This window comes from Lithobates pipiens, unplaced genomic scaffold (assembly GCF_037356315.1).
Source record: "Lithobates pipiens isolate NorthernLeopardFrog02 unplaced genomic scaffold, aLitPip1_a1.2 Scaffold_16, whole genome shotgun sequence".
Lineage (NCBI taxonomy): Eukaryota > Metazoa > Chordata > Amphibia > Anura > Ranidae > Lithobates > Lithobates pipiens.
Window position 1 is genome coordinate 633,005,916 of NW_027507748.1, and position 26,927 is coordinate 633,032,842.

The 26,927-nt window shown below is 41.5% G+C and overlaps 1 protein-coding gene across 1 annotated transcript in view; it reads left to right on the forward strand.

The window, feature by feature from the left end:
* Positions 1-26,927, forward strand: part of COG6 (component of oligomeric golgi complex 6) — a 211,368-nt gene that overhangs the window by 172,213 nt on the left and 12,228 nt on the right. The window contains exons 14-18 of the mRNA XM_077484196.1: positions 3,073-3,204; positions 4,355-4,522; positions 9,162-9,269; positions 13,644-13,697; positions 19,626-19,705. Of these exons, the coding sequence (XP_077340322.1) occupies positions 3,073-3,204; positions 4,355-4,522; positions 9,162-9,269; positions 13,644-13,697; positions 19,626-19,705 (542 nt within the window). The remainder of the gene's footprint in view (positions 1-3,072; positions 3,205-4,354; positions 4,523-9,161; positions 9,270-13,643; positions 13,698-19,625; positions 19,706-26,927) is intronic.

Genomic DNA, 26,927 nt, shown 5'->3' on the forward strand with positions numbered 1-26,927 from the left:
ATGCTTGTGTATGTAACTCTAATATGCTAGGAAAGTAGAATGACTTTTTAAAACTTATATTGCTCCAACATTTTTAACTTATGTAATTAAAAAAACTCATTGCAAATTTCTTAGGTTCGGGTTTCAGAAAAAATACATTTACACTCACCTATGATAGGTGGATGCAGCATCTGTCCCCTGCAGTTTCTAAGACTGAGAACTGCAAGATCTAAGACCGCTGATCGCTCGGCTCTCAGTCGTCAGGGTTCAGAGGGATCACCCAATAATCTATTCGTTAGTACATGGCTTTTCGAGAGCCGATCACGATGTAACTTTAATAACCTCTTCATTTTTAATATGAGACTAGCATGCAAGAAAAAAAAAAAAGCAAATGGCCGATCATTTGTCCGATATTTTTATCATGTGTACGATGCTGAAAGCGGAGTTCCACCCAAAAGGGGAACTTCCGCTTATATGCTTCCTCCCCCCTCCGGTGTCACATGTGGCACCTTTGAGGGGGGAACACGGCCCTGTTTTTGACAGGTGCCCTTCCCCACTTCCGGGTGATGGGGCCCCTTCTCCTTCCCCCGCCTGGCCAATTAGAAAGCGCATGCTTAGTGGGGGGGTTGGTGAGCCAAAAGGCTTCACTGCCTGGTTCCCTTACCAGGATTGGTGGGGGCAGCACCTGGGAGTCGATCCGAAGAGATCGGCTGGGGTGCCGACATTGTGGGCTCCCTGGACAGGTCATTTTTTTCACCCAGGCTGAATCTCCTCTTTAAATCTTGGCTATACTATTAAATGAATCTACCTTGATACACAAGGTGGTAAATTATCTCTCTAGTTTTTACAACCTTTTTTTTGCGGTTTAGGCCCCATGCACACGAGACGCCGTTAAACGTGTGCTCAGAGGCAGTTGGACACTTTTTTTCAACTGCCCCTGAACTCATTCAATGTTATCCTATGTGTCCACGTACACAGTCTCGTTTTTTGCCATTTTTATGCAGTTGCGTTTTAACCTAGTTTTTCCAGAAGCAAAAAAATGGGTTCAGATGCAAACGTTTTCCACGTTTCAGACACCAGACTTTAAAAATGCTTATAAATGAAAAAGCGGCAAAACGCGGTACCGGTGTTTTGCCACGTTTTGCCGCTTTAATAATAAGTTAATAATACTGTTTTTGTGAGCTTGGGGAGGGTCTATGATGTTATCTTAACCAAACGCTTCTAGACAAAAACGCCGCTATATCGCGGGAAAACAGGCATTTCTAAATGCCGGTTTCAGCTTTTAAAAACACGTGTTCAGCAGAGTTTGCACCGGCGTGCATGGGGGCCTTAGAATTCTAAGCTTCTGTAGTTGTACTACTGTCTCACAAATTGGTATTTTGTTTAAGTTGTCAGTATTTCAGAGTACTGCAGAGCCAAAAAAAAAAAAAACCTGGTGCAAAGGAAAAATGGGATGTTACTAGATGTATTTTTCAGGGTACAGTCTGACATCAACTACTTGGGTGTGCTGTAACCCTTATTTTCCTTTTCCATAGTTGTGAGTTTCTTTCTACTATGATTGATTGATTGATCTATACTTTATAAGCAGCAAATACAAGATTATAAGGCTGTGCAATGACACTTGTTGATTATAACGTTCCTTGACTTTTTCAGAGTGCTTGCATCTTCCATTGTTCACCATGTAATTTTATAACTGCATTCTGTTTGATGTTTTGTGTACCTAATTAGAGGTCGACCGATATATCGGCCGGCTGATATATCGGCCGATATTTGCCGTTTTTTAATTAATCGGCATCGGCCGATTGTGCTGATAAAAAGCCGATTTAGAACTACAGCGGGACTTTGAAATGACTTCTGTAATAGAAGTCAGTGTAAGTTGCCTGAGTCGTCATAGAAACACTTTCCTCCTCTCTGGGCAGGCTGCCAAGAAAAGAACAGAAAGATACAATGTTTACACTTGAATGAATGAAGTCATCTCTGTGTGTAGAAGTTCTCAGTTTAACCATTTAAAGACTAAATCTTTTCTGACACTTGTTGCTTACAAGTAAAAATCCTGTATTTTCTGCCAGAAAATCACTTATACCCCCCCAAAAATTATATATCTTTTTTTAGCAGAGATCCTAGGGAATAAAATAGCGGTTGTTGCAATATTTTATGTCAAAAGGCATTTGCACAGAGGTCTTTCAAATGCATTTTTTTGGGAAAAAAATACACTATTTAAAAAATAAAAATAAAATAAAAACAGTAAAGTTAGCCCATTTTTTTTTTTCTTCCAAAAGTTTTGACTTTTATTTAATATATAGTTTTTTTTTTTTTTTTTAATCTAAATCATACATACAAGTAAACTGATTGGAGGTTTGTTTTGTTTAATAAATGTTTAAATGTAAGAAATTTTCTGTATCACTTATGAAGACTGCTTTCACACTGGAGCGGGCAGGTGTTGATGGTAAAACGCAAGTTTTAGCGGCTCTTTACCATCATTTTAGCATTGCTATTTGGCTGCTAGTGGGGCGCATAAAACCCAGCTAGCGGCCAAGGAAGAGGTTAAATGCGCCCATGAAGCACTGCTGCCAAATCGCATTGCATGCGCTTTGGCAGTGGTGCCCATTCATATCAATGGGCAGGAGTGGTGGAGGAGCGGTGTACACCACTCCAAACGTGCTGCTTGGAGGACTTTTTTTTAAGATCCTGCCAGCGCATCGCTTCAGTGTGAAAGCACTCTGTCTTTCACACAGACTGCAGGGGAGCCATTTTGCAGGCACTTTACAGGCGCTATTTTTAGCCCAAAAGCGCCTGAAAAACGCCCCAGTGGGAAAGGTGTGTTAGATCAAGGGGGATTAAAAAAATAAAAATAAATAAAAAAGGAAAAAAATAAATAAATAAAATCGGCCTAACATATCGGCCCAAAAAAATCGGCATTATATATCGGCTATCGGCCGCCATGATTTCTAAATATCGGCATCGGCCAGAGAAAAACCCATATCGGTCGACCTCTATACCTAATATATATATATGATATATCTTGTGGCTTTTATGTCAATATAGAAAAATTTGCAATGAATAAGAAAGCTGCTTAATTTTATATCTTTCAAGGTGGAGTTGCCTCCAGTGGATCTAGGTCCAAGTTCTGCCCTGAATCAAACACTGACCTTACTACGGGAAGTTTTGGTTTCTCATGACTCCTCTGTGGTTCCTCTGGATGCACGACAAGCCGACTTTGTCCAGGTAAATACATTTTGTTCACATGACTGTATCTATAGCCAAAACTTTTATTTAGCTTTGTATAGTGTAATGTCCTCTGTAAGGGGCGGGGGTTACTTTCACTTCTGTTCTGTAAACACAACACGAAATAAAGAAAATCCCCAGTCAATAAGTGGCCTCCACAACAATTGTCCCTATTGGAAGATTTCATGTCCTCTTGACCACTCAAAATTTTTAATTTTCCATCACTTTTAGTCCTATTGACGATGGTCACTAGGACAAATAGAAGGAATTACTCACCCCAGCAGGGACACACACAGCAATAAATAGTTCTAAGCCCTTGTACACACGGTCGGACATTCCGACAACAAAATCCGTCGGATTTTGTCTGAAACTTGTGTTGCATACACAGTCAGACAAAGTTGTCGGAAAATCCAATTGTACGTAACGTGACAACGTTATTTTGTTACGATGGGACTAGTAGCCAATAGCTTTGGTCTAGGAATTTGATCTGAGCATGCGTGGCACTTTGTCCGATTGGAATTATCTACACACAATCGGACAAAGTCCGATCGGATCATGTTGTCGGAAAGTTTTATAGCCCAGCTCTAAAACTTTGTCCATCGGATATTCCGACGGAAACAGTCCGATGGAGCCCACACACAGTCGGATTATCCGACAACACGGTCCGATCGGACATTTTCCATCGGAATGTCCAACCGTGTGTACAAGGGCTTACTCTTCTTTATGCTATTAAAAGCTAAAAAGGAAAAAAAAATGCTTGGGCTTTACAGAAAATTTAGGATTACTGCATCTAGAAGGCTCAGTCACCATAAACGCAATTGATATTTGTGCTGAGATTGCTGTGCTCATTAAAACTTTGCTGAATACTGGACAATAAAAAATGTTATATGTAAATGTTAAATGTGTTAATGACTGCATTTAGCATGGATATCTTTTTCATCTTGGTTATCCTTTTTGGATAATTTACTGTGTAACCTATTTCTTACACCACTGTATGTACTGATACCAGGCTGTGCATCATGTGTCTGGCCAACTGTGGTATCACGTACATGTGAAGAGAACATTGTGCTCAAGTGTAATTGGGAATCAATTGCCTTCTCAGAAATGGTAACATGATGTTCTGCTTTGTGTGTCCTCAACTTCCTTCTAGGTGCTGTCCTGCATCCTGGACCCTCTGCTACAGATGTGTACGGTGTCTGCCAGCAACCTGGGGACAGCTGACATGGCCACATACTTGGTCAATTGCCTTTATGTAATGAAGACAACACTTGCTTTGTTTGAATTTACTGACAAGCGTCTGGAGATGCTGCAGTTTCAGGCAAGTTTAATTTGTTCATTTTTTTCCTAGCACAATGACTTGGGTGGAAAAAAATTGTGGCTCCAGCTAATCTAGCTAAACCCTTTTCTGCAATTTTTGTGATTAGCAAATAATATGTACTGTATTTCTGGTCATAGTACTGTCTGTAGCCAGAGGATGACACAGGAGTTCAAATCTTATTGTTTAGTGCTTCTGGTGTCACCTGAAGCTAATTCTGCTAAATATGAGCTCACTGCCTTGGGGGGCTTTTTTTTTTTGGTGCAGGAATATATAATCCACACTGTTTTACTTTCAGTTCTTCTGGTATTTAGTTAGGGCCGGTTCACACAGCAGGCAAGGCGAGGCGACTCCGACTTGCCTCGCCGCGACCTGCAGCGGCCTCGGCGGCGACTTGCAAATGACTTCTGTATAGAAGTCAATGCAAGTCGCCCCGAGGTCGCCCAAAAGTAGTACAAGAACCTTTTTTCTGAGTCGGAGCGACTCGAGTCACTCCTCTCAGAACGGTTCCATTGTACAGAACGGGGGCGACTTGCGAGAGCGAGGCGAGTCGTGTCGCCTCGCCTCGCATCGCCCGCAGTGTGAACCGGCTCTTAATTATAGGATGTAAATACAAATTTTTGTTTCAGTAATATTAACATTATATTATTGAAGTAAAGGGTAGTATGTTACTTTTGCCTTTTGCAATTTTAACACACCGATTAACAAATTTAAAGTGAAATTTCAGGCTATACCTACCTAATCTTAAAAATGTTCCCTTCCCCCTTCTTTGTGTACACCCCAAATTATTAGGTAATTTGGTGTTTAATAAAGGCAAATCCACTCTGCAATACAAGTGTACTCGCTGTAAATCTGAGGGGAAGCAATGGTGATTTTATCATCCACTCATGTAGAAGAAAATATGTTTTTTTATTTTCCTTGCATGTCCCCCTCGGATCTCCAGCAACTACACTTCCAAGTGCACTTGTAGTGCAAAGTGGATTTGCCTTTAGTAAATGAACCCCAAAGTCCAAGATACCTAATAAGTTGGTGAGTACACAGCAAAATGCTAGAGTGCAATTTACCTAATGGGGAAACTATATTGACCTGTGTGTCCCCAAAGAACGACATTGGTAGGGTTTTAGCCTCACTTCCTGTTTGGCTATGTGACAGGAAGTGAATAAATTTGAAGGAGAAAGTGGAAAAATTTCGGAGGTGTCTTCACCCTATCAGGGGAGTAGACATCCCCAAAAACTGACAAGACTTCTACTCCCTCTGCACTCCATACCCAAGCAAAAATAAGAAAGGATTTCATTTAGTTTAACTTTGCAAAGACACATTCTTAAGTTCAACTTTGATGCATCTCAATGGCCCATGTAGACCTTGTTTAATAGAAAACACCAGTTGCCTTTCACTAGAAACATTTGTTAGTCCAGTCCTGGAAATCTGGATCTGCTTTACTATTTCCCTAAAAATTGGGTTCCTGCATCTAGATGCACGACCCCTGTGTATGTGAGATGAGCAACTGCTGTGTGCGCGGAGGTATGTCCCTGTGGTGCATATCTGGCCCCGCTCACTGTTCTCTGAGGAAAAGATTATCCTTACTTGCAAGTTAAGATTTTTTTTTTTTTTTTTTTTAACATGGGGTGGTGTTTGTGTGGGTCCCTAACACACATTCAGACATATTTGGGCCAATATAGAAAGAATCCGATTTACCTACCAGCATGTTTTTAGAGTGTGGGAGGAAACCGGAGTCCCTGGAGGAAACCCACGCAGGCACAGGGAGAACACTGGGATTCGAACCAGTGACCCTATTTGCTGCTAGGTGAATGTGCTAACCACTACACCACTGTGCTGCCCAAATATACAGTATATCTATAGATGTAGGTTCTTGTGTCCACCAGCAGAGAGAAATTGGGTAGATGCCACACTCCCAATTCTGGAGCCATAATAATGGTCTAGTACAGCGGTCTTCAAACTACGGCCCTCCATTTGTTCAGGAACTACAATTCCCATCATGCCTGGTCATGTCTGTGAATGCCAGAGTTTTACAATAGCTCTTGGGATGTGTAGTTCCACAACAGCTGGAGAGCCGTAATTTGAGGCTTCCTTATCACTCTAGCATGTCCTGAAAAAAGGTGTTTTTTCATATGCCTTGTATAATGCCCACAAAATATTGCTAAGAATATACAAGTGGGTCATGGCACATCTACATTCCAAATTTGTCACTTAAGATTGTCATGCACTATACAATCTGATTGGCCAATCTCTGTACAACTTGATATTTCGGCAAAATAGGTAATAGGATACACGTGAATAATTAATTCAAATTATAGGAAATCAAACAGGATCTTGCACTAAATCAATTTTTTTTAAGATGTAACTGATTGCAGTGTATGGTCACCTTTAACTACTTCAGAATTGACTCCCTTCCTGACCAGAGCACTTTTTGCGATTGAGCACTGCGTCGCTTTAACTGACAATTGGGCGGTTGCGCAACGTGGCTTCCAAACAAAATTCCAAACCTTTTTTTTTTTTTTTACCACAAATAGCGCTTTCTTTTGGTGCTATTCGATCACCCCTGCGATTTAATTTTTTTTCGCTATAATCAAAATAAGTGACAATTTTGAAAAAAAAAAGCATTATTTTTTACTTTTTTGTTATAATAAATATCTCCCAAAAATTTATTTAAAAAAAATGTTTTTTCCTCAGTTTAGGCTAATGCGTATTCTTCTACATATTATTTTTTTTTAAATCGCAGTAAGCGATTATTGATTGGTTTGCGCAAAAGTTATAGCATTTACAAAATAGGAGATAGTTTTATGGCATTTTTAGTAATAATTTTTTTTTAAATGGCGGCGATCTGCGATTTTTAGCATGACTGCGACATTATGGCGGATACATCAGACATTTTTGACATATTTTTGGGACCATTGTCCTTTATACAGCAATCAGTGCTATACAAATGCACTGATTCCTGTGTAAATGGCACTGGCAGTGAAAAGGTTAACCACTAGGTGGCAGTGTAGGGGTTAAGTGTGTCCTGGGGAGTGTTTCTAACTGTGGGGGGGGAGTGACTGCGTGTGACACGTCACTGATCTCTGCTCCGATCACAGGGAGCAGAGATCAGTGACACTGTCACTAGGCAGAATGGGGACTTGCTTGTTTACATTAGCATCTCCCCATTCTTAATCCACATGAAGCGATCGAGTCCGCGGAACTCGCGACCCGACTCACGGACCTTGCCACAGGCGGGTGTGCACTTTACACATTGCTTATATGCACTTTACACATTGCTTTATCAGTATAAACATACTGCTGTTCATACAATATAACATATTGTATACTTATGTTAATTAGCGCTGCACTTTTTACTTTAGATGTAAATACTTACCTATTTTCATGACACTGTTCACATGTTCAGCTGCCCTGTGTAAGCTAGTGGTGGCTGCAGGGGAGAGGAGGGAGCAGGAGCACCGTCAACAGCTGGGCCATAGAAATCTATGGGTGATGTCACCACTTCCAGGCATATGCAGCCATTGTTGAGCTCTTTCTCTCCTCTGCAGTCACTGCTGGCTGACATGGAGATCACATGACCAGAATGAAGCAGCCGGAAAGTAGCTAAGCATACACATCTTTCTTACACAGATTAGTCAGCATAGGTGTTAGGAGTTGGAATGGAGCATTTTTATAATTAGATGGGCGTAGCCTGAAATTCCACTTTACCATCACAGTTGAAGTGGTTGTAAAGGGTGGAGGTTTTTTACCTTCATGCATTCTACGCATAATGGTTAAAAAAAACTTTCAGTGTGCAGCTCCCCCACATCCCCCCTAATGTGTACCCAAGCCCTATCCAGCGATGTACATGAGAGGTGAGGCTCTCTCCGGTCTCTCTCTCCTCATTGGCTGAGACACAGCAATGGGAGCCATTGGCTTCCACTGCTGTCAATCACAGCCAGTGAGGAGGGAGTGGGGGGCAGGTCTGAGCCACGCTTTGTGTGTCCCCATAGACACACACAGGCTTCTTGGGAGCTACCATGCACTAGTGCCTCCAGAGCAAATGACTTACTGTGGGGGCACTTGGCAAGGCGGAGGGGCCAGAAGTGTTGACAGGGGACCTGAGAAGAGGATGATTAGGACTGCTCTGTGAACAAACATTGCACAGAGCAGGAAAATATAATATGTTTAATATTTTAAGGAAAACAAATCAAAACCTTTATAACCACTTTAAGCATTTTTTAAAAATCTGTTTTTTTTTACCCTACAATGTTTTAAATTGTGCTGGCTTATTTATGAAATATTCATAGTTGCCTACTGGTTTAGCTTTTATATTGATTTTGATCCTGAAGCCACATGACGTCTTGCCCTATGAACTGATTGAACCCTGCACTGTTTCAGTATATATGTTCAAGCAGTTAAAAGGAAAGCAACTTTGGGTGATCTTCTGGCGGCAGACAAAAAGTTAGACACAAACTATGCATAAATAAACAAGGGAAAACCTTTAGGGTCTTTATAATTTAAGGCCTAAATCTTGAGATTATTGCATAAATCCATGGTTCTCAGAGAGGCTAATGTCCTTTGAAAAGCCCTTTAAGCACAAACTGCACAGATTGAATACAACAGCAAGAAACTATACAGATTTATTTTCCTTTGTTTCATCAAGATTGAAGCTCACCTGGACACACTGATCAATGAGCAGGCCTCATTTGTATTGACCAGAGCTGGATTAAGTCAGATCTACAACTGCGTTCAACAGCATAAGCCGGAGCAGGTGAGGAATGGTACTACAAAAGCTAAAACTGAGCAATGAGTGATAGAACGAACATGCAATAACCCCAGATGATTAGAGCGAAGAACTGGCTGGCCACCATTGTTTGTAAGAAATGTAAACAAAAAATGGGGTATAGCTCAGAGTGTTAAAACAGCAGTCCTTAATGTTGTATAAAAGTACATCTCTATGTTTAATTGTCAAGAGATTAAGTAGTAGGGGATTGCAATGGGTAAAGTAGAAAATTATTTTTAAGCTGAACTAAAGTCTTCCCCCCCCCCCCCTTTTATTTTTTTAATTGCAAACATTTTGAACCCACAAGTTACAAATTGTGCATGCGTGCACACCTGCACAACTTCTCATGAAGTGAAACATATAACACCAGCATGCCAGGAAAAAAACCTTTGCTTTAATTACAGCCTTTAGTCTGTTGGGAGATGTCTCTACTAACTTTGCACATCTAGACTCCTTTAACCACTGTGTGGTCATTCCGCAAACAGTCCCCTTCAAATTTAACTGAACTTGAGCAGTTTTGCAAAAAAAGTGGGCAAATATTGCAATGTCTAGATGTGCAAAATAAGTAGAGACATTTCCCAACAGACTAAGGGCCAGCTCACACCACATGCAGTCCAGTGCGTTTTTTTCTGCATCAAAAATGCATGGAAAGTAGGTTAGATGGTTTTCAATCGCATAGTTCACACCAGTGCTTGCAGTTCCAAGTGCGTTCCAGTTCAGAAAAAAAAAGTAGAACATATTGTATCTTTCCTGCACTGGACTGTACTGGAACGCTGTAAAATGCACCTAAATGCATTGGAACCCCACATGTCCTAGGTTAAAAAAATTGGGGGGAAAATACACTGTACTGCATCAAGAACACACCAAAAACACATAAACACTGGCTTGCATCTGGAACCTGTCAAAATTGCGCATGCAGAAAAGCATTTGGAACGCATCCGGACTGCGTTTCTATGGTGTAAACTGGCCCTAAATGCTGGAATGAATGTGGTTCTAAAGGCAGAAGGTTTTTTATCTTAGTGCTAGTTCACACCAGATGCAGTTCCGTGTGTTTTGTTTTTTGTTTTTTATGCACTAAATATATTCTATGCATTAAAATAAAAAACGTCTGTGTGCAGCAGCCCCTCAGCCTCCCAAATACTTACCTGAGCCCATCACGATCCAGTGATGTTGCACGAGAGCCTCATCTGTCTGGGACTGTACCTCAGATTGGCTTAGACATTGTCTCCCACCGCTGTCAAAGTCAGTGGGCCAATGAGAAGTGAGATGGGTTGGGTCCATTTGTGGCTCCGCCCAGGAGCACCGGCGAGGGACCTGAGAAGAGGAGGATCTGGACTGCTCTGTGCAAAACCTTTACAGAGAGGCAGGTAAGTATAACATGTTTGTTATTTTTAAACCACAAAAAGGCAAGACTTTAATATCACTTTAAAGCGAAAGGTGATTAAACAAAATACTAACGTAAGGGGGTGATCCTTTTTCCAACTCAGTGATTCTATTTTTTATTATTTTCTTTGACATATTGGTGTCCATATCTTCTTTCACTTGGAATCTTAAAAAGTTGCACTAGTAAATACAGCTGGATAAAACTAAAACTGTGGCTGTCTTCATTTCAGGCTGCAAAGCAACAAAATGTTATTATTTTAAATGGGGGGGGGGGTTCTTTTCTATACCTAATGGATGGAAGAAATAACTTCGCATTTTCCCATAAAGCTAAAAGGTGATAATTGCTGAGCCTGCGAATATCTTAAAGTGGTTGTATAGTCATTTTTATGACTTTTACCTACAGGAAAGCCTATAATAAGGCTTACCTGTAGGTAAAAAAAATCTCCTAAACCCGCAGCGGCGCATGCGCACAGGGGATTCTCGGCTGTAAGTCCGGCAGACGCCGGACCCTGCTGGAAAGAAATCTCCCGCGCGCATGTGCTGGAGTGACGATATTGCCGCTCCGGCCACTCACAGCGCCCGAGCCGCGATACCTGGAAGAAATGCTGAGGGAACATGTCGGCTCCCTCGTCGTGGATCAGGCCAGATGTCGGGGCCTAGTTCTAAGGTATTTCATAATGAGCTAGTATGTGGTGCATTATGCCTTTTTTTTTTGCAGGTCAGGAAAAAAAAAAAAAAACATCAGCGGGTATACAACCGCTTTAAGTGTTAAAATGCCATGCTGGTCGTACCACGTAGCAAAAAATACATATCAGTAATCGTGATCTTATCGTTTCAAACTACCCTTGACCTCTGAGTGATCATTTCTTTTGACAATGAAAGAGATAATATAATATATATATATATATATATATATATATATATAATATATATATATATATATATATATATTTTTTTTTAATCTGAGTGTATGCCAAGCATCAGTCCACCAAAAATGGTGTCTCTCACCCATTGACTTCTTTCTGTCTATAGGTCCACTGACTTCTATCTGTTGGGAAGGGGGTGCCAACATACATGCCTTGCAATCTCTGTTTCATTTTCCATGATATGAAATGGATTGAAACTAACTGGGAGAGCAGGACCCTTTTGTCATTACCATGGCTAGTGTACAAGTTGGGGAACTGTTTCCAGAGACCTCATTGTGTAATTCATCTTCGTGTGATTGTATATCTCAAGCATCTACCAAAACTAAACTATCACCTTGAGATGAACTGATCTCAAATTGAACAATCAAATAAAACCTCTTCAATTGTAATTTCATGCAAGTGGAGACCTCTTGTGTAATTACTTTGTAATTTGCACCTTTATTAATTGTTAAACAGAACAATGTACTATTTTGGTGATCTACAAAAAGAAAAAATAGTAATTATATCTATACAGTTGTTAAGGTAAACCATAAGAGTCCATTCACACAGGGGCAACATGACTTCCAGTGAGACTTTGGTAAGGCAACTTGGACACGACTTGAGTTTGAATCACAGCACGACTTGAGGCAACTTGCAAAGCAACTTGAAATTGCCTCCAGGACAGGGAACTTTGCCAGTGGCCAATCACATAATAGTCAGGAGGGGTTTGCCTAGAAAACAATTTTTACTTCCTGGAAAGTTGCTTCAGTTAACCACTTCAGCCCCGGACCATTTTGCTGGTCAAAGACTTTTTGCGATTTGGCACTGCGTCACTTTAACTGACAATTGCGCGGTCATGCGACGTGGCTCCCAAACAAAATTGACATCCTTTTTTCCCACAAATAGAGCTTTCTTTTGGCGGTATTTTGATCACTCCTGCGGTTTTTATTTTTTGCACTATAAACAAAAATAGAGTGACAATTTTGAAAAAAATTCATTATTTTTTACATTTTGTTATAATAAATATCCCCCAAAAATATATAAAAAAACATTTTTTCCCTCAGTTTAGGCCGATACGTATTTTTCTACATATTTTTGGTAAAAAAAATCGCAATAAGCGATTGATTGTTTTGCGCAAAAGTTATAGCGTTTACAAAATAGGGGATAGTTTTATGGCATTTTTATTAATTTTCTTTTACTAGTAATGGCGGCAATCAGCGATTTTTATTGTGACTGCAACATTATGGTGGACACATCGGACATTTTTGACACAATTTTGGGACCATTGTCATTTATACAGTAATCACTGCTATATAAATGCATTGATTCCTGTGTAAATGACACTGGCAGTGAAGGGGTTAACCAATGGGTGGCAGTGTAAGGGTTAAGTGTTCCTAGGGGTGTGTTGCTAACTGTGGGGGGCTGGGCTTTCATTTAGTGAACACTGGTCTCTGCTCCAATCACATGGAGCAGAGATCAGCATCACTAGTTGCTAGGCAGAACGGGGAAATGCTGTTTGCAACGGCATTTCCTCGTTCAGCCGCCCCGTGAGACGATCGCGGGTATGCCCGCGGCGTTCGGGTCCGCGGGACCCGCGACTAGATTCACGAGGGTCCCGACCAGCACGTGAGCGCACCACCGGCGGCGCGCTCGCAATGGCAGGGCGGCTTTAAAGATTGGACATACCTGTATGCCAATATGCCTGCCCGTGCCATTCTGCTGACGTACATTGGCGTGCACTGGTCGGGAACCGGTTAAGACAGCGGATCTGACTTGGATTCAACTTCCATTGAATTTTATGGGTACAAGTTGCCTAGAAGTCAGCTTGAAGTAGTACAGGAACCTTTTGTGAAGTCGGAGCGACTTCAGTAGTGTGCATTAAGACGGCTCTCATTCACTTACATTGATTTTATCATGTTGCACGACTTGAGGCAACTTGGGCCGACTTCAAGTCGAATCCAAAGTTGTCCCTGTGTGAATGGACCCTAATGGTTTTTGGTCAGTTTTGTTTTAAGTTTAGTTCATTTAAAGGTTGTTGTATAACCTATATAAAGAATTGTGTTTCTTATTACAGGGACCACTGGCCAACCTCCCTAACATGGACTCTGTGTCACTGAAGGCTGCAATGGTATATATATTAACTGACTTGTAAAATGCTTTAATTTCTGTTTTTATATATGAATACATCTGCACTCTGATCCTAATGATTGTATACCCTTGCAATGACCTGACATAAATTTTTTGCTGCAGCCTCTCCTTACAGCACAAGACAAAACAGATATCAGGGCCCTACCTCTTCCAAGATGGCTGCCCTCCACACAAGGTGCAGAATGAGACATGTTAAGTCAGTAGTAGGGAAAAAAATTGGCTGCAGGGCAAACCAAGGTTGATACTGATGACAAGTTTCCTGCCCGCAATATTTTATTTTTATTTTTTTGCCACAGCTTCTCATATCCAGCGACTCTTTAATTGTTGATGGAAGCCAAAAATTTGGAGCTAAAGCCATAACCTTTATTGAAATACACCACAATTCTTTCTCAGGAAACAGGCTTAATTCACAGAGCTGTGGGGTTGATTTACTAAAACTGGAGAGTGCAAAATCTGGTGCAGCTCTGCATAGCAAACAATACACTTCTAGTTTATTTTTATTTTTTTTGTCAAAGTTTAATTGAACAAGCTAGATTTAGAAGCCGATTGGCTACCACGCACAGCTGCACCAGATTTTGCACTCTCCAGTTTTATCAAATCAACCCCTATAATACAAGAATATGGTTCTGTATTTTTAATCATGTGACTGTCACTGTCAAATCTCATTGGATTTAGCTGAAAATAAGTGTCACTTTTTTTTAAAATAAGGGCCATATAATGCTGGGGATCCTGTTGCTGGCAAGAACCCGTTGTTGGCAGGATTGCTCTGGAGGGCATAGCAAGGGGTGAAACCACTCACTTCCTTGCACGCATCTCTCCCTTGCCAGTTGGGGGAGCAAGGAATCGCTCTCTAGCTGGGGAGGTTTTGCAGCATTTTCAGCAGCAATGGCACATCACCTATAAGGCACAGGTGTTATCTCTGCATTTTCTAGCAATCCTGTTACTGGCGATTCTTTGCTAGAGACAAAATCGCTAATGTGATGTGGGCCTAAGGATTAATATCCTGGTGTGTTTGCTTTCAACTGTTTGAGCTGTTTTTGTTTTGAAAGCATAGATTTTCATTTGAGTTATAGCCAATCTCTTGGCAAAACAACCCTACTATCCCTCCCAGGTCACTCACCTATACTCATTTACACATTGTTTTCATATTTAGCTACCTTTACTCCTAATAATAGTGACTTTATGTTATACATTGTTTTTCTGCAGCCAGCGTTCTTTTGAGCACTAAATCGTAGTCCAGTGAAAGTTAGTGGTCTCCCCACAATAAAATGACAATGTGGATATTTGCCAGCACACCATGGATCAACAGGTAGCGTCCAAACAAATTTTTATTGAAGCCTGATTACATCACAGAGCAGGTAGTGCAATGTTTCTGAGTCACGCAGGACCCCTTCGCCAGGCATGTCATCACATGCCTGACAAAGGGGTCCTGAGTGACTCCGAAATGTTGCACTACCTGCTCTGCGATGTGATGACCATGCTTCAATAAAAATGTGTTTGGACGCTACCTGTTGATCCATTGTGCACTGGCAAATATTCACATTGTGACTTTCTGAACCAGTTTCAAGCTGGTGGTTGCTGCAGCACCCAAATCTTCTAGAGCTTCATCCAGGATCGTGTGTGATAGGAATATGGAGTAATACAATAAAATGACAGGGATTCTTACACTTCTGTTGCCATCACAGCTGTAGCCTTCTAGTGACATCAACAACTCTCCACCGTAACTCTACACCCATCTTTAAGGTCTCTACCACATGGGCTACTGAAGGGCTATAAAACAGCCAGCTGAGCCTGTATAGAATTGGGTATGGTTTAACTCCTAATTACTGTACCACAACTGGCAGTCTCACAGCCGCGCAGAAACCTCAGGACAAAGGATCATTTTAAAAATGAGATTTTTTTTTTTTTTTTTTTTTACATATGCAGTTCTGCACACAAAAAGTTATTGTTTTTCCTGACCAGTAAATGTTGAGATACTAAACATTTTGATCAGGGCTATGTAACATACAACACATTTAGGATTATATAGAACGTCCTCTGAGCCTCCACTAACAATAATAAACCAATAAATCCTTTTTGAATCAGTTGCAAGCGGTAAACATGTCTCATAAATCATGTAAAAGTACTAAAATCGCATTAAAAACGCTGTGCTATCAAAGGTATAAGCATAAAGCCTCTGAACTAGTAAAAAAAATTTACCAAGTCAGAGGCTTTATGCTTATATCTTTGATAGCGCAGCATTTTTAATGCAATTTTAACACATTTAGGAGTCAGGATTTTTTCAGGCCCCGTGATATTTTTTTTGGGGGGGGGGGGTTGCTTAAATGAAACGTCAGACCCCTGACTGATGTCTCTTGTCTTAATACATAAGTCCATTCTCTTTCACTGGAGACCCAGCCGCACTTCAGATGAATGAATAGATGTCTCTCTGAGGCTTCCTATTCATTCACAAACTGAAGTATATTAAACACAGTTCGCCCTTACGGCCTGCATAGTAAACGTAGTTTATTATGCTCTCTCCTCTCCCCTGCAGCTGGTACTGGCTGACACATGGGAGTTCAGGTTGCCAGACTGGAGCAGGCTGAAAATAGGTAAGTATGCAGATCTTTCATACACAGATTGGTCAGAATAGGTGTTAGGAGGAGGAGGGAGAATTATTAAGAATAGTTATGCTTTAGCTGGAATTCTAGTTTAAAGTGATTGTAAAGTCTCAAGATTTTTCACCTTAATGCATTCTATGCATTAAGGTGAAAAACCTTTGCTGTAGCTGCCCCCAGAGCCCCCCCCCCCTTTTCCTTACTTGAGCCTACCTGATCCGGCAATGTGCATGAGCCCAGCAGCTCCAGCCTCTGTCTCTTTTGATTAGATTAGATTGATAGCTGTTGGCTCCTGCTGCTGATAATCAAATCCAGTGACATAGGAGCAGGGGGTGGGGCCGAGACCCCATGTCTGCGTCAATAAATGCAGCATCTGGACTTGGGAGTGCACCCGCATGGGTGCCCCTAGTTAAAGCAGCTTTCTGTGGGGGCCACCAATGAAGTGGAGGAGCCAGGAGCACCTGCCGGGCACCCTAAAAGAAGAGGATCAGGGCTGCTATGTGCAAAACCTGTGCACAGAGCAGGTAAGCATAACATGTTTGTTATTTTTATTTAAAAATAAATGAACATTTACAATCACTTTATATTTTTTTCTTCTGATTTCACTGTGTTCTTTTGTTAATACTGAATAGTTATATTTTTTTAATACAAAGGAACAGTTTTGGGGACACCACAGAGAATTAGTGATTAGGGGTGTTTAGAATTTTTTATTGTTTTGTAAATATTATTTTGTGAACTCCAGCTGAACTGTATAATGGCCCATGTAGCCAAGCGCAGTTATGGCTTACCGCTGGATGTGTTTTTCTTTTAACCACTGCAAAATTATATGTTTGGTGTTTGTAAAAGTAGGTTACAAATTCTGCCATTGTAGAACAGTAATGTTTATTACCTGGATTGTACCCTTTCTATTCACTTATTTAATTCAGCAAGCCTGGCCTTTGACTTTTGAATCCAATGGAGTAGTAAATAGCTGTGGATTAGTCTTACTTTAGACCTGTTTGATGCTATAAACGGTACTAGCAAAATGGGGCCATTTGTTTAACAGAAGTGAATTTTCAAGTGTGGTGAATACAGCGTCTTATATTCATATATGAGCAAAATGCCCATTAAAAGATTTTACATCTGCAATGCTATTTTTACACTAGCATGCTTTTTATGCCCACGTTTGGTTTCTCTGTCTGGACTTTGTTTTTCATTCAAGGGCTACATGAGCAATTTAAAAATCTTGTGACTGAGAATTGGTAAATATTTATTGAGTCAAAAAAAATGTATAGATCGCGTGTAAAAGAGTTAGAAGCCATGTCACATTTTTATTTCCCTCTTTGTCCCCATTGGGGTGAGGCACCCTTTCTGTTTGTCCAGTGACCATTGTTACCAGGACAGAAAGTGATTGGAAATTCACCAGAGCAGCAATAGAGGGGAAATCTTCCAATGAGGATCTAGTCAAGGAGGAACAATTACTGTTATCTTTCCAAAAACCGCCCAACGTAACCCAGACAGCAAAAGACTGACAGGAGTACCATCCTTGTGACATGCCAATGCACAATGCAGCAGCATATATGTACAGATTGGAGCCCACAGGGAGTGCGAGGCATCATGAGGTATCCATGTTATCATAGGGAGACATGCAGAAAGCTGGAGTGTCTAAGAGAATTGTGTGGATGGAGACAGAAATGTGATCTACTAAAGCTAAAAAGTTGTACTGGGGTACAATAAAAAAAAAATAAACGCGCCTACTATTAATGATAGGCTTGGGCAGGTTTGGATTAAACCTGCCAGGAAGCCATCACTGCACTCCGCCAGTCATAGGCAGTGAGGCATTTTACGGCCCGCAGCTGCACATACACACGTCGTCTATGATTGGCGGTGTGCAGTGCCGGATTCCTGGCGGGTTCGATCCGAACACACCCGAGCCCATCATTGCCTACTATGAATGTTACCTAAAGCACAAGGTTATGTTTACAGGAAGGTTTATTGATGCTTTAAATTACTCAGTAGCAGGAGATTAAAACTGCCCTGAAAGCTTCTAACCAAGAGCTGTATGTAATCAGTTTACATTACACAGCACCTACTGTATTTGTATACAATCTAAGCAATTGGTTCACTGGTCCAAATGCTGATTTTATGGTCCATACACCACACTGTTGTTTTTCAGTCTTGGAAGTCTTGGACATTACCCGACATATAAGCACAGTGCCTTCTATGGGTTTGTCTCTTACATTTAGGAGCAGATACAGAAATCTTTAATAATGTGGTACAGATAACTCCCTAACATCTTTAAAGCCCCATTCCAGCCTCCTGGTAAATTTACCCATGCAGTAATCCCTTCACCACCCCCAAACCCCCTTGGATGGGTTAAATGCTCACTGGGTTAGGAGGAAACGAATAAATGCAAGTAAATATCTTATTCATTGCTCCCATAAGTTTCTTCTCTTGGCGTGACAGGTACCCCAAACCTGCTTCTTTTTGTTGCCCACCCGGGTGCAGCTGTCTGACATCATATACAGTGCAGGACCAGTCATCCTGCATTATACAAGAGGACAGAGAGACACTCCCGTACAACACTTTGCTACTGGAACACAAATCAGATTAAACCTATGACACTTTCTTCAAGGAGATTGGATGGTCCAGTTTCCTCCAGCTGAAAAAATTATGAAATGTTATTTGGATTCTGTGTAAACACATAGGTAGATAGACTGTAAGCTCCAGTGGAAGGTGGACGTTTGATAAATAATTCTATCTTCTGTGGAGTGATGTTGTATAATCTATCAGGTCCTGAAGAATTTGTTAAAATTAAAGGCTAAGTTGACCATATTTGGGGTGTAACACGTAACATTTTCAGCACCCCCACCTCAACCCCTCATCCCTCTTTACCTGTGACAGTGGGTGGGGAGGGTCTTCTCATCCCTCAAAGCCGCATCATTCATTAGAAGAGTCCCATCTGCCACAGTGGCAGTTGGCTTTTAGTTTTCAGTGAATTACGAGCACGCTGATCGGTGTTCTTGTAGCTCATAGACACTTCCTGCAGCTGAGTAACTGTCTGCTCTTTGTGGAGACAAGGCCAGAGAGCTGTCAGCAGTGTTTAAATATATGAATGTGGTAAGCATCAGATTTGTTGCTATTAGCAGTATCACACATATGCCAATTGTTGTGTTTGTGTCACTTTTTAATAACCCAGAAATAGGTTCAGACGGTAAAAAAAAATAAGGATTTTCTGTATGCAGAGTTTTCCTATTTAACTGTTCATAAAGGATTATGTGTAAATGAGGTTCTGCCATCAATTATAATTTCTTTGTTACCAATGACTTTAGGTGCAGTTTGATCGTTACCTGGCGGCTCCAGATAATCTGCAGATGCCACAGCTGAATTTCTTCCTCAGCGCCACTGTGAAGTAAGTAAAATTATTTACTACTGTAATTTTTTGAAACTTTTATCATTGCATCATTTGCAGAGATTTTCTCCTTGTAGAACAGGTAGAACTTGAAACAAGCTTTTCTTTATCGTTCAGTCCAAGACAAGAGTTGTTGCTGGTCCCTAAAGGAGATTGGACACTAACAAACAGATCTGTTAGTCAGCCAGATATAATCCCTCCCACTCCCATCATGTTCATTTTTTTGCTACTTTCTTAGGATAGTCAGAGAATCAGAGGGAAGCAAAACCTTTTCTACAAGATGACTTCTACTTCTGTCAAAAGATCCTTTATTTACTGCAGAGCCAGAGGGCTCATAATGCAGTTTTCTGGATCAGTTGGTCCTGGCAAAAGCGTTGGAGGCGGTTTCTGGGGCCCACCATGCCAAGGAGGCAGGGCTGGCTTGTAACATGTCCTTAGGGAACTGACTTGTACCGCGGGCACTCTGCAGTACACCTGGTGTACAGTGTGAGTCAGTTGCAGAGAACTTTACAGGTCCAAGGCTGAGATACACCCACTGGTTGAAATCTGTCCTTGAAGATTTTTTTAGGAAGTATGCCCACTGGAGGAGGTGAAGACTGTCTGAATGTGGCATGTTCCCCTGGATCCTGTCTGTCAACTTGTCTGCATTGTGGGGGCCACAGGGCATCTTCTAAACCACCACTGGAATAAGTTGAGGGCCTTTTCGTTTAACGGAGCCTAGTGCATGCTCGGTACTGGTACTTGGTGCATCACTGTTGAAGGTCCTAAAAAAAAAAGAGGGCCCATCTTATTCTGTTATTATTTTGTGCCTAAAAGCTAGTAAGTGCTCATTTCACAAGGTCCACAGTCACACCTGGAAGGCATACTTTGTGTGGTTCAAGACAAGAAATTTCCATCCCATGGGGATACTTCATGGGGCGCATCCTAGCCTCTCTCCAGTCTAGCCTGGATCAGAATTTGTTTTTCAGTATCATCCAAGATCGCATCTCTGCTCTCACAATTCTTTTCCAAAGACAGCTTGCTTCTTATTTCCTGGGGAAAGCCTTTGTATGGGGTGTTGCTCAAATAATGCCCCCTGTATATCCTGCTGTGACTCTACAGGACCTCAACCTGGTTTGCAGAGGACATCAGAGCATTGAGTCTGTGGAGGAAAGCAACAAAGAGGAGCACAGTATAACAACAAAATTATTATTATTTTTTTACCTTAAAAGATAATGGACACTTTTAAAAGCACTTTAAACCTGCCTAACTTCACCCTGTATTTTGCACCTGCATAAGATGTACACTAATCATGTAGTTTCATGAATGTCATCGTGTCCTGTATGCGCAGCCTAAAATTGAATTTTAATATTCCTCTGTCAAATGTTTGTTTGTGTTCAACGGGTTCCTTCTTGCATAAGGTAGTTTTTATCATTCCCCTCAACCAGGATATCCTTCTTCCATCCCTTTCTTCAGCTTCAGTTCACCCAAAAGAAGTTTCCCTCTCTCAGGAAGACGGATTCTTTTTTTTTTTTCTTTGTCATTCCAAATGGATTCCAGAAGGGTACTTTGGCTTCTTATTCCACCATTTTTAGGTGATCACGTGGACCTTCACAGAACTAAAGGTCACATGAGGCATTGCAAGACTCCTACAGCCACATGCATGACTCCCAGAGGCATGATGGGACATATAGTTCTGCAACAGCAGGAGGGCTGAAGTTTGCCTACCCCAGCTCTACTAGATTTGTCAGGGCTTTTTGGGCTTGTCAACATCAAACAACTGTTTTGCAGATTTGCAAGACTTCCACCTGCTTTCTACCAGTTAGACATTTCTACCTAATTGGATTCTGTCTCCTGGTGTAAGGTCCATTTAGGCAGAGCTTTAAGTTGCAGGCAGTCCCCAGCTCTCTGTTTTCTTGCACCTGTTAGCTATTGTTTGCTGTGTTGCCCTTGGTTGGACTGCTTTTGGACTACCCAAAGGTGAAAGGCTTCCTGCTTCTCAAAGGAAACCAAAGAGAGCAGGATTTTTGTACTCGCTGTTTTTTTCTTTTTTGTTCTTTTTTTTTTTCTTTTTTGGAGTCCATTGACTTCATAAACCCCTTTGTTTTTATGATCATGTTTTTGGTATTGCTTTGCAACAGAACTGATGCATTTTGGTAGTAGGAAGGGTTATCCTGAGCAGGTCTACAGATTTTTTTTTTTGCCATTTTCCAACCCTCCTGTAGATGTTAGTATAAGTGTAAGGAACTGCTTCCTGTGCGCTTTAATGGATTCCAACAAAATGTTACAGTGCACCAGAGCAGCATGCTTTATAATGGAATGAGTGACCCAGTGTAGCTTAGGTGCAGCACCAGTAGATGTACTGAGAAATAGGAAACATGTTTTTTTTAAATGGACTGTTCACTGGAACGTTGCCAGAGAAATTAGTGCTCCACTTTTGAACTGAGTAATTTTATTCTTGCTGTTAATTACTTGAGCTGACTTTTTAAGATTTCATTGCTGTCATCTACCAGTATTATAAGTTTCTTAAAGAGAATCTGGCATTAAGGGAAAGAAAAAAGAAAAAACTTCTGCTTAAATAAAGTACAGGTACCTGAAGCAGCCTCCGGAAACATATAGTTACAGCCAAATGACAGTCTGTTCTAACAGGTAAAGCACCAGCAATTATTGAGTTACTAAAGTTTACAAGCCCCTTCCTGCCCCTGCACATTCATGGCCAGTGAGGCAGCCCGTTAGTCATTCCCTGTTTATGTAAAATACACACAAACACAAATATTTGGCTCATACTGTATCTGGGTTGCGTTGAACTACATTTTGCAAGGCTAGCCCAAAAGTGAGCAATAGGTTCCACATGGGGCTCTTTCTTGACTCTGCTTTGGTAAAAGTAAGCTGTGAAATGCTTTCCAGGCCCAGAGCCATTGGAACCGCCTCTGCGCTTGCCCGGTCTCTGACTCACATTGTAGGCTGGTCAGACCAAGCATTGGGAGCTCTTAACTTTATTGGTCACTGGGTGGCATTATTTCTTATTTCCTGATAGCTATACCTTGAAGTTACGCAAACCTAGTCACTACATGCTCTCTTTCCTGCAATAAAGTGTCAAAGAAGCATCTCCCTGCTACTGCATCTTTTTGCAAAGAACCACATGAAACTTTGAGCTTCAGTCTATTCCTGCTACTTGCCTTCAGTGACTTTGGTCAGCTCTGGCCATCTGGCATTTAACCTGCTACCAGCTGTCCAGGGTTTGTGAGTATCGGTGGCTGCGTTCTGTGACCCTTTCCCACTGCAGTTGCAATGTCTCTGATTCTAGATACAGGGGGGCAGTCCTGTTACAGGGTGCTCTCAGCTCACTTTCTACTAACAGCTCTGGGGTCCATCCCATCCTATGAGTCCTGTATGGCACCGTTAAGTGTAGCTTCATTCCATGTACTTTTGGCTGAAGTTTTTACCATGACCACACAAGAGTTTATGGCACAAATTGCCCAGTTATTTTCTGTTTGTGATCTCATAGGCCTTAAAGAGGAAGTAAACCCTGATGAGTTTACTTCCTCTTTCATTCCCTGCAAAGGCAAAGCATAATGGACTACTATGCATCGCATTAGTAGCCCATTATGTGTCACTTACCTGACACATAATGGACTACTATGCATCGCATTAGTAGCCCATTATGTGTCACTTACCTGACACAGGAGCCAGCGAAGTCACCGCTGTCCCCTGTAGTTCGGCGCATCCATCTTCTCGGTGGGGTCTCGCAGCTCTGTCGCTGTCTTTCGGCGAAGCCGCGATGACGTCACTCCCGCGCATGCGCACGGGAGCCGAGATGCGCGGCATTGCGCGGCATCTTCGTCATCGAGGATGCCACGCTCAGTGCGCCTGCACGCCGCTGTCTACGGCGCATGCGCCGTAGACAGCGGTGCCCGTATTCGGGCAAATATCTCCTAAACCGTATAGGTTTGGGAGATATTTCTTGGACCTACAGGTAAGCCTTAATCTAGGCTTACCTGTAGGTCAAAGTGGTTTGTAAGGGTTTACAACCACTTTAAATGTGCTGTTGCACCCCCCTACATAGAGCATTTATCCATGGTCTTAGTGCCATCTAAGCCATCAGTTGTGGTGACTGATTCTGAGTCGCTCCAAGTCCTTGACTAATGACTTTATCCCTGACAAGGTGAACTCTACTGCTATGGCTCGCAACTTACAGGGATTGTTTCAACTCTTATTGATGCAGTGCACACCACTTTGAAATGAGAGGATCAGCTTGTTGCTCTAGTCCTTTAGACTCCTAAGGCTGCAAAGAGATTGGAAGCACCCTTGTAGATGGTTTGTTCCCCCTAAGAACTTCCTGGCTTTGTATCTGTTTTGTGAGGATTTTCTTCAGAAGTGGTCCATTGCCAGTGCAGATCCAGGCTTAACAAGGCATTTACCAGGAAAGGATGCACTTATATTTAAGGATTCAAACAATAACCATCTGGAAGCCCTTTCCAGAGCTTTGTTTTTCTGGCAAGTCCCACCCTACACCTGATTTTGGCTGTAACTTTCCTTCGTCAAACCCTGTCTGACTAGTCAAAATTCTCCCAAAAAAAGATCTAACTACAACTGTGTTTCATCCCTTGTTTGAGTATGTAAAGCAACTGTAATGACTTGCTAGAAGTCTCCTGTCTTATCTTGTGCTTGTGTTTCCTGTCTGTGAATATGCATAGGTCACTTGACTAAAGCACTGGACTGAAGAAACTCTGTGCAAAAAGCATTTGATCCATATGTCCTTTAAGGAACCACTTCCATTAGGACTGTCTTTTGTTAATATCAAGGATGCTACATGCAGCAAGATCTCCCAATGTAAGACGTATAACAGGCATCCTTTTCGCTTCTCCACTCCCTCGACTTCAGAGGCAAGGCCTTCAAAGCTTGGCTCCCCATTCACCTGCAAAATCTGGTGTTCCAAGCTTTCCAAATCCTCAGAAAAGTCTTCCTCTGTATAAAGATGCACCTCCACTTTTAATAGTGGAGGGATATCTGTTGACCTTGGACAGCTTGCATCTCAGATGCCAGGGTACAGGAGGTGGTGTCCCAGGGGTACAAACTGCAGTTTTGTTTCCTGACCTCTCCTCTTTTTTTCACTTCCTATCTTGCTCACTTACATTGTGGTTTTCCTTGTACCCATCACCTCTGAAGCTAGTTTCTGAACTAGTGGCCTTATCTTGGAAAGAACCTTTTTGCTTTTGCATAAGTACAAGGTGATGGGGCCCAGGACGTCCTGCTTGCCTAAGGCAGTTTTTTTTGCCTTTCACCTCAAGCAGGACATTGTTCTCATGTCCATTTTCCTAGTTCCAGTTTATCAAACAGAATCTTCCTCCCATAAGCTGGATGTGGTTAAAACAAGTGTGTACCTCTCACCCACTGCTTCTTTCAAAATTACTGAATTGAAATTTGTTATTCTGAATGGACCCTGGAAGGATGCCATGCCTTCTCATTCCACTATCTCTCTTCAGGTATAAGGTCTTTCAGGCAGCTTTTTGAGCTGCATGCAGTTCCCGTCTTTCTGTTATTATTTTGCGCCTGTTTGCAATTGTTAGCTGTGTTGCCCACCCCTCAGTTGGACTGCTTTTGAATGTTGTGATGGTTTAAGTCTTTCTATGTTCCTCAATGAACAAGAAAGAAAATTGTGTCCCACTGCTATTGGCACTGCTTTGCTAAAAAATGAGGCATGCTGGTAGTAGAAGGGGTAATCCTGGGGTGGCCTACAAACAGCCTTTTTTTTTTACCAGTATCCTATTATCCTGTAAGCATTAGTATAACCCAAAGATTTGATACTTTTTGTGACCATTAAAGTGGTTGTAAACCCACATAAAAAAAAAAAAAAGACCTGCAAGACAAAGGCATAATGAGCTAGTATGCATAGCATACTTAAATAGCATAGCATACTAGCTCATTATGTAATACTCACCTGAGATCGAAGCCCCCGCTGCTGTGCCCGTACACAGCACCGGCTGGCAAAATTTCTCCCCGTGGTTACTTTCGAGTATGGAGGCTGCGATTGGCCGGAGCCGCAATGACGTCACTCCCGTGCGGGAGCTGCCGGTAACGGCACACTCACTGAAGCAAACGGCACATACGTGCCATTGCTTTAGTGCGCATGTGCCGATGACATTGGCACATGCAGATAGAGGATATAAAGCTTACCTGTAGCTACCCTGGATATCTCCTAAACCTGCGGTTTAAGAGATATCCGGGGTAGCTACAGGTAAGCTTTATTATAGGCCTACCTGTAGCAAAAAGTGGATTGTAAGGGTTTACAACCACTTTAATGGACTCTGAGAAAATGATTTTACAGTGAATACAAAAATCCTTTTTTTGTTTTATTTCTGTAGTGTTAAACTTTCTTTGTGTGGCTTTTCAAGTTTTTTAGGTCTGCTCATGCTTGCTTCAAATACTGTACTAAGTGTAGCAGTTTAAAGAGACTGGATCAGAAAATATACAGAAACCAATTGAAAACCTGTTTAACAAATGCCAAAATTGGCCTCTTTTGGACAGATTTTGATTCACATAATACTGAGCCAAAGGAGGTTTGACCGAGAATACTGACAAATATGAGTTGCAAAAATTAGCTTAACTGACTTTGCTGTGGTCTTGTTACCCCGGTTCATAAAGTACACAGATACATGTTTTGATTCCTAAAATGCCTTTTAGAGGTTTATATTCATATATTACATTTAGGTTATATTCTTTATCCATATACAGTATATTGTCAAAAGTATTGTATTGACTTTAAACACACACAGGAACTTTAATGGCACCCAGCCTTAGTCAATGGGGTTCAATATTTAGTTGGCCCACCCTTTGCAGATACAGACGGTCCCCGGATTACACACAAAATGGGGTCTGTAGGTTTGTTCTTAAGTTGAATCTGTAAGTCGGAACAGGTACATTTTTTAAGTGTAGCTCCAGTCAAAAATACTATTTTTAAGCTTTTTGGATAGCATAGGGAAGGGTTGACACCCCTGTAATGTTTGTTTTGCTGTATGGGCCCTGTTCAGAAGATTTCACCTCACTTTCTGTCCCAATGACAATTCGATTTTGAAAATTTGGGGTTGTTGTGGAAACAAGCCTACGTAATAAAGCATCAATAAAGACACCTTTTTCCCATAATAATGCTTACAGGAGGGAATTTTCCTTCCTAGGGGTAAATTTCCTCTCACTTCCTGTTGTCTCCCTCCGTTTGTAAGTAGGAGTCGTTTGTAAGTCGGAT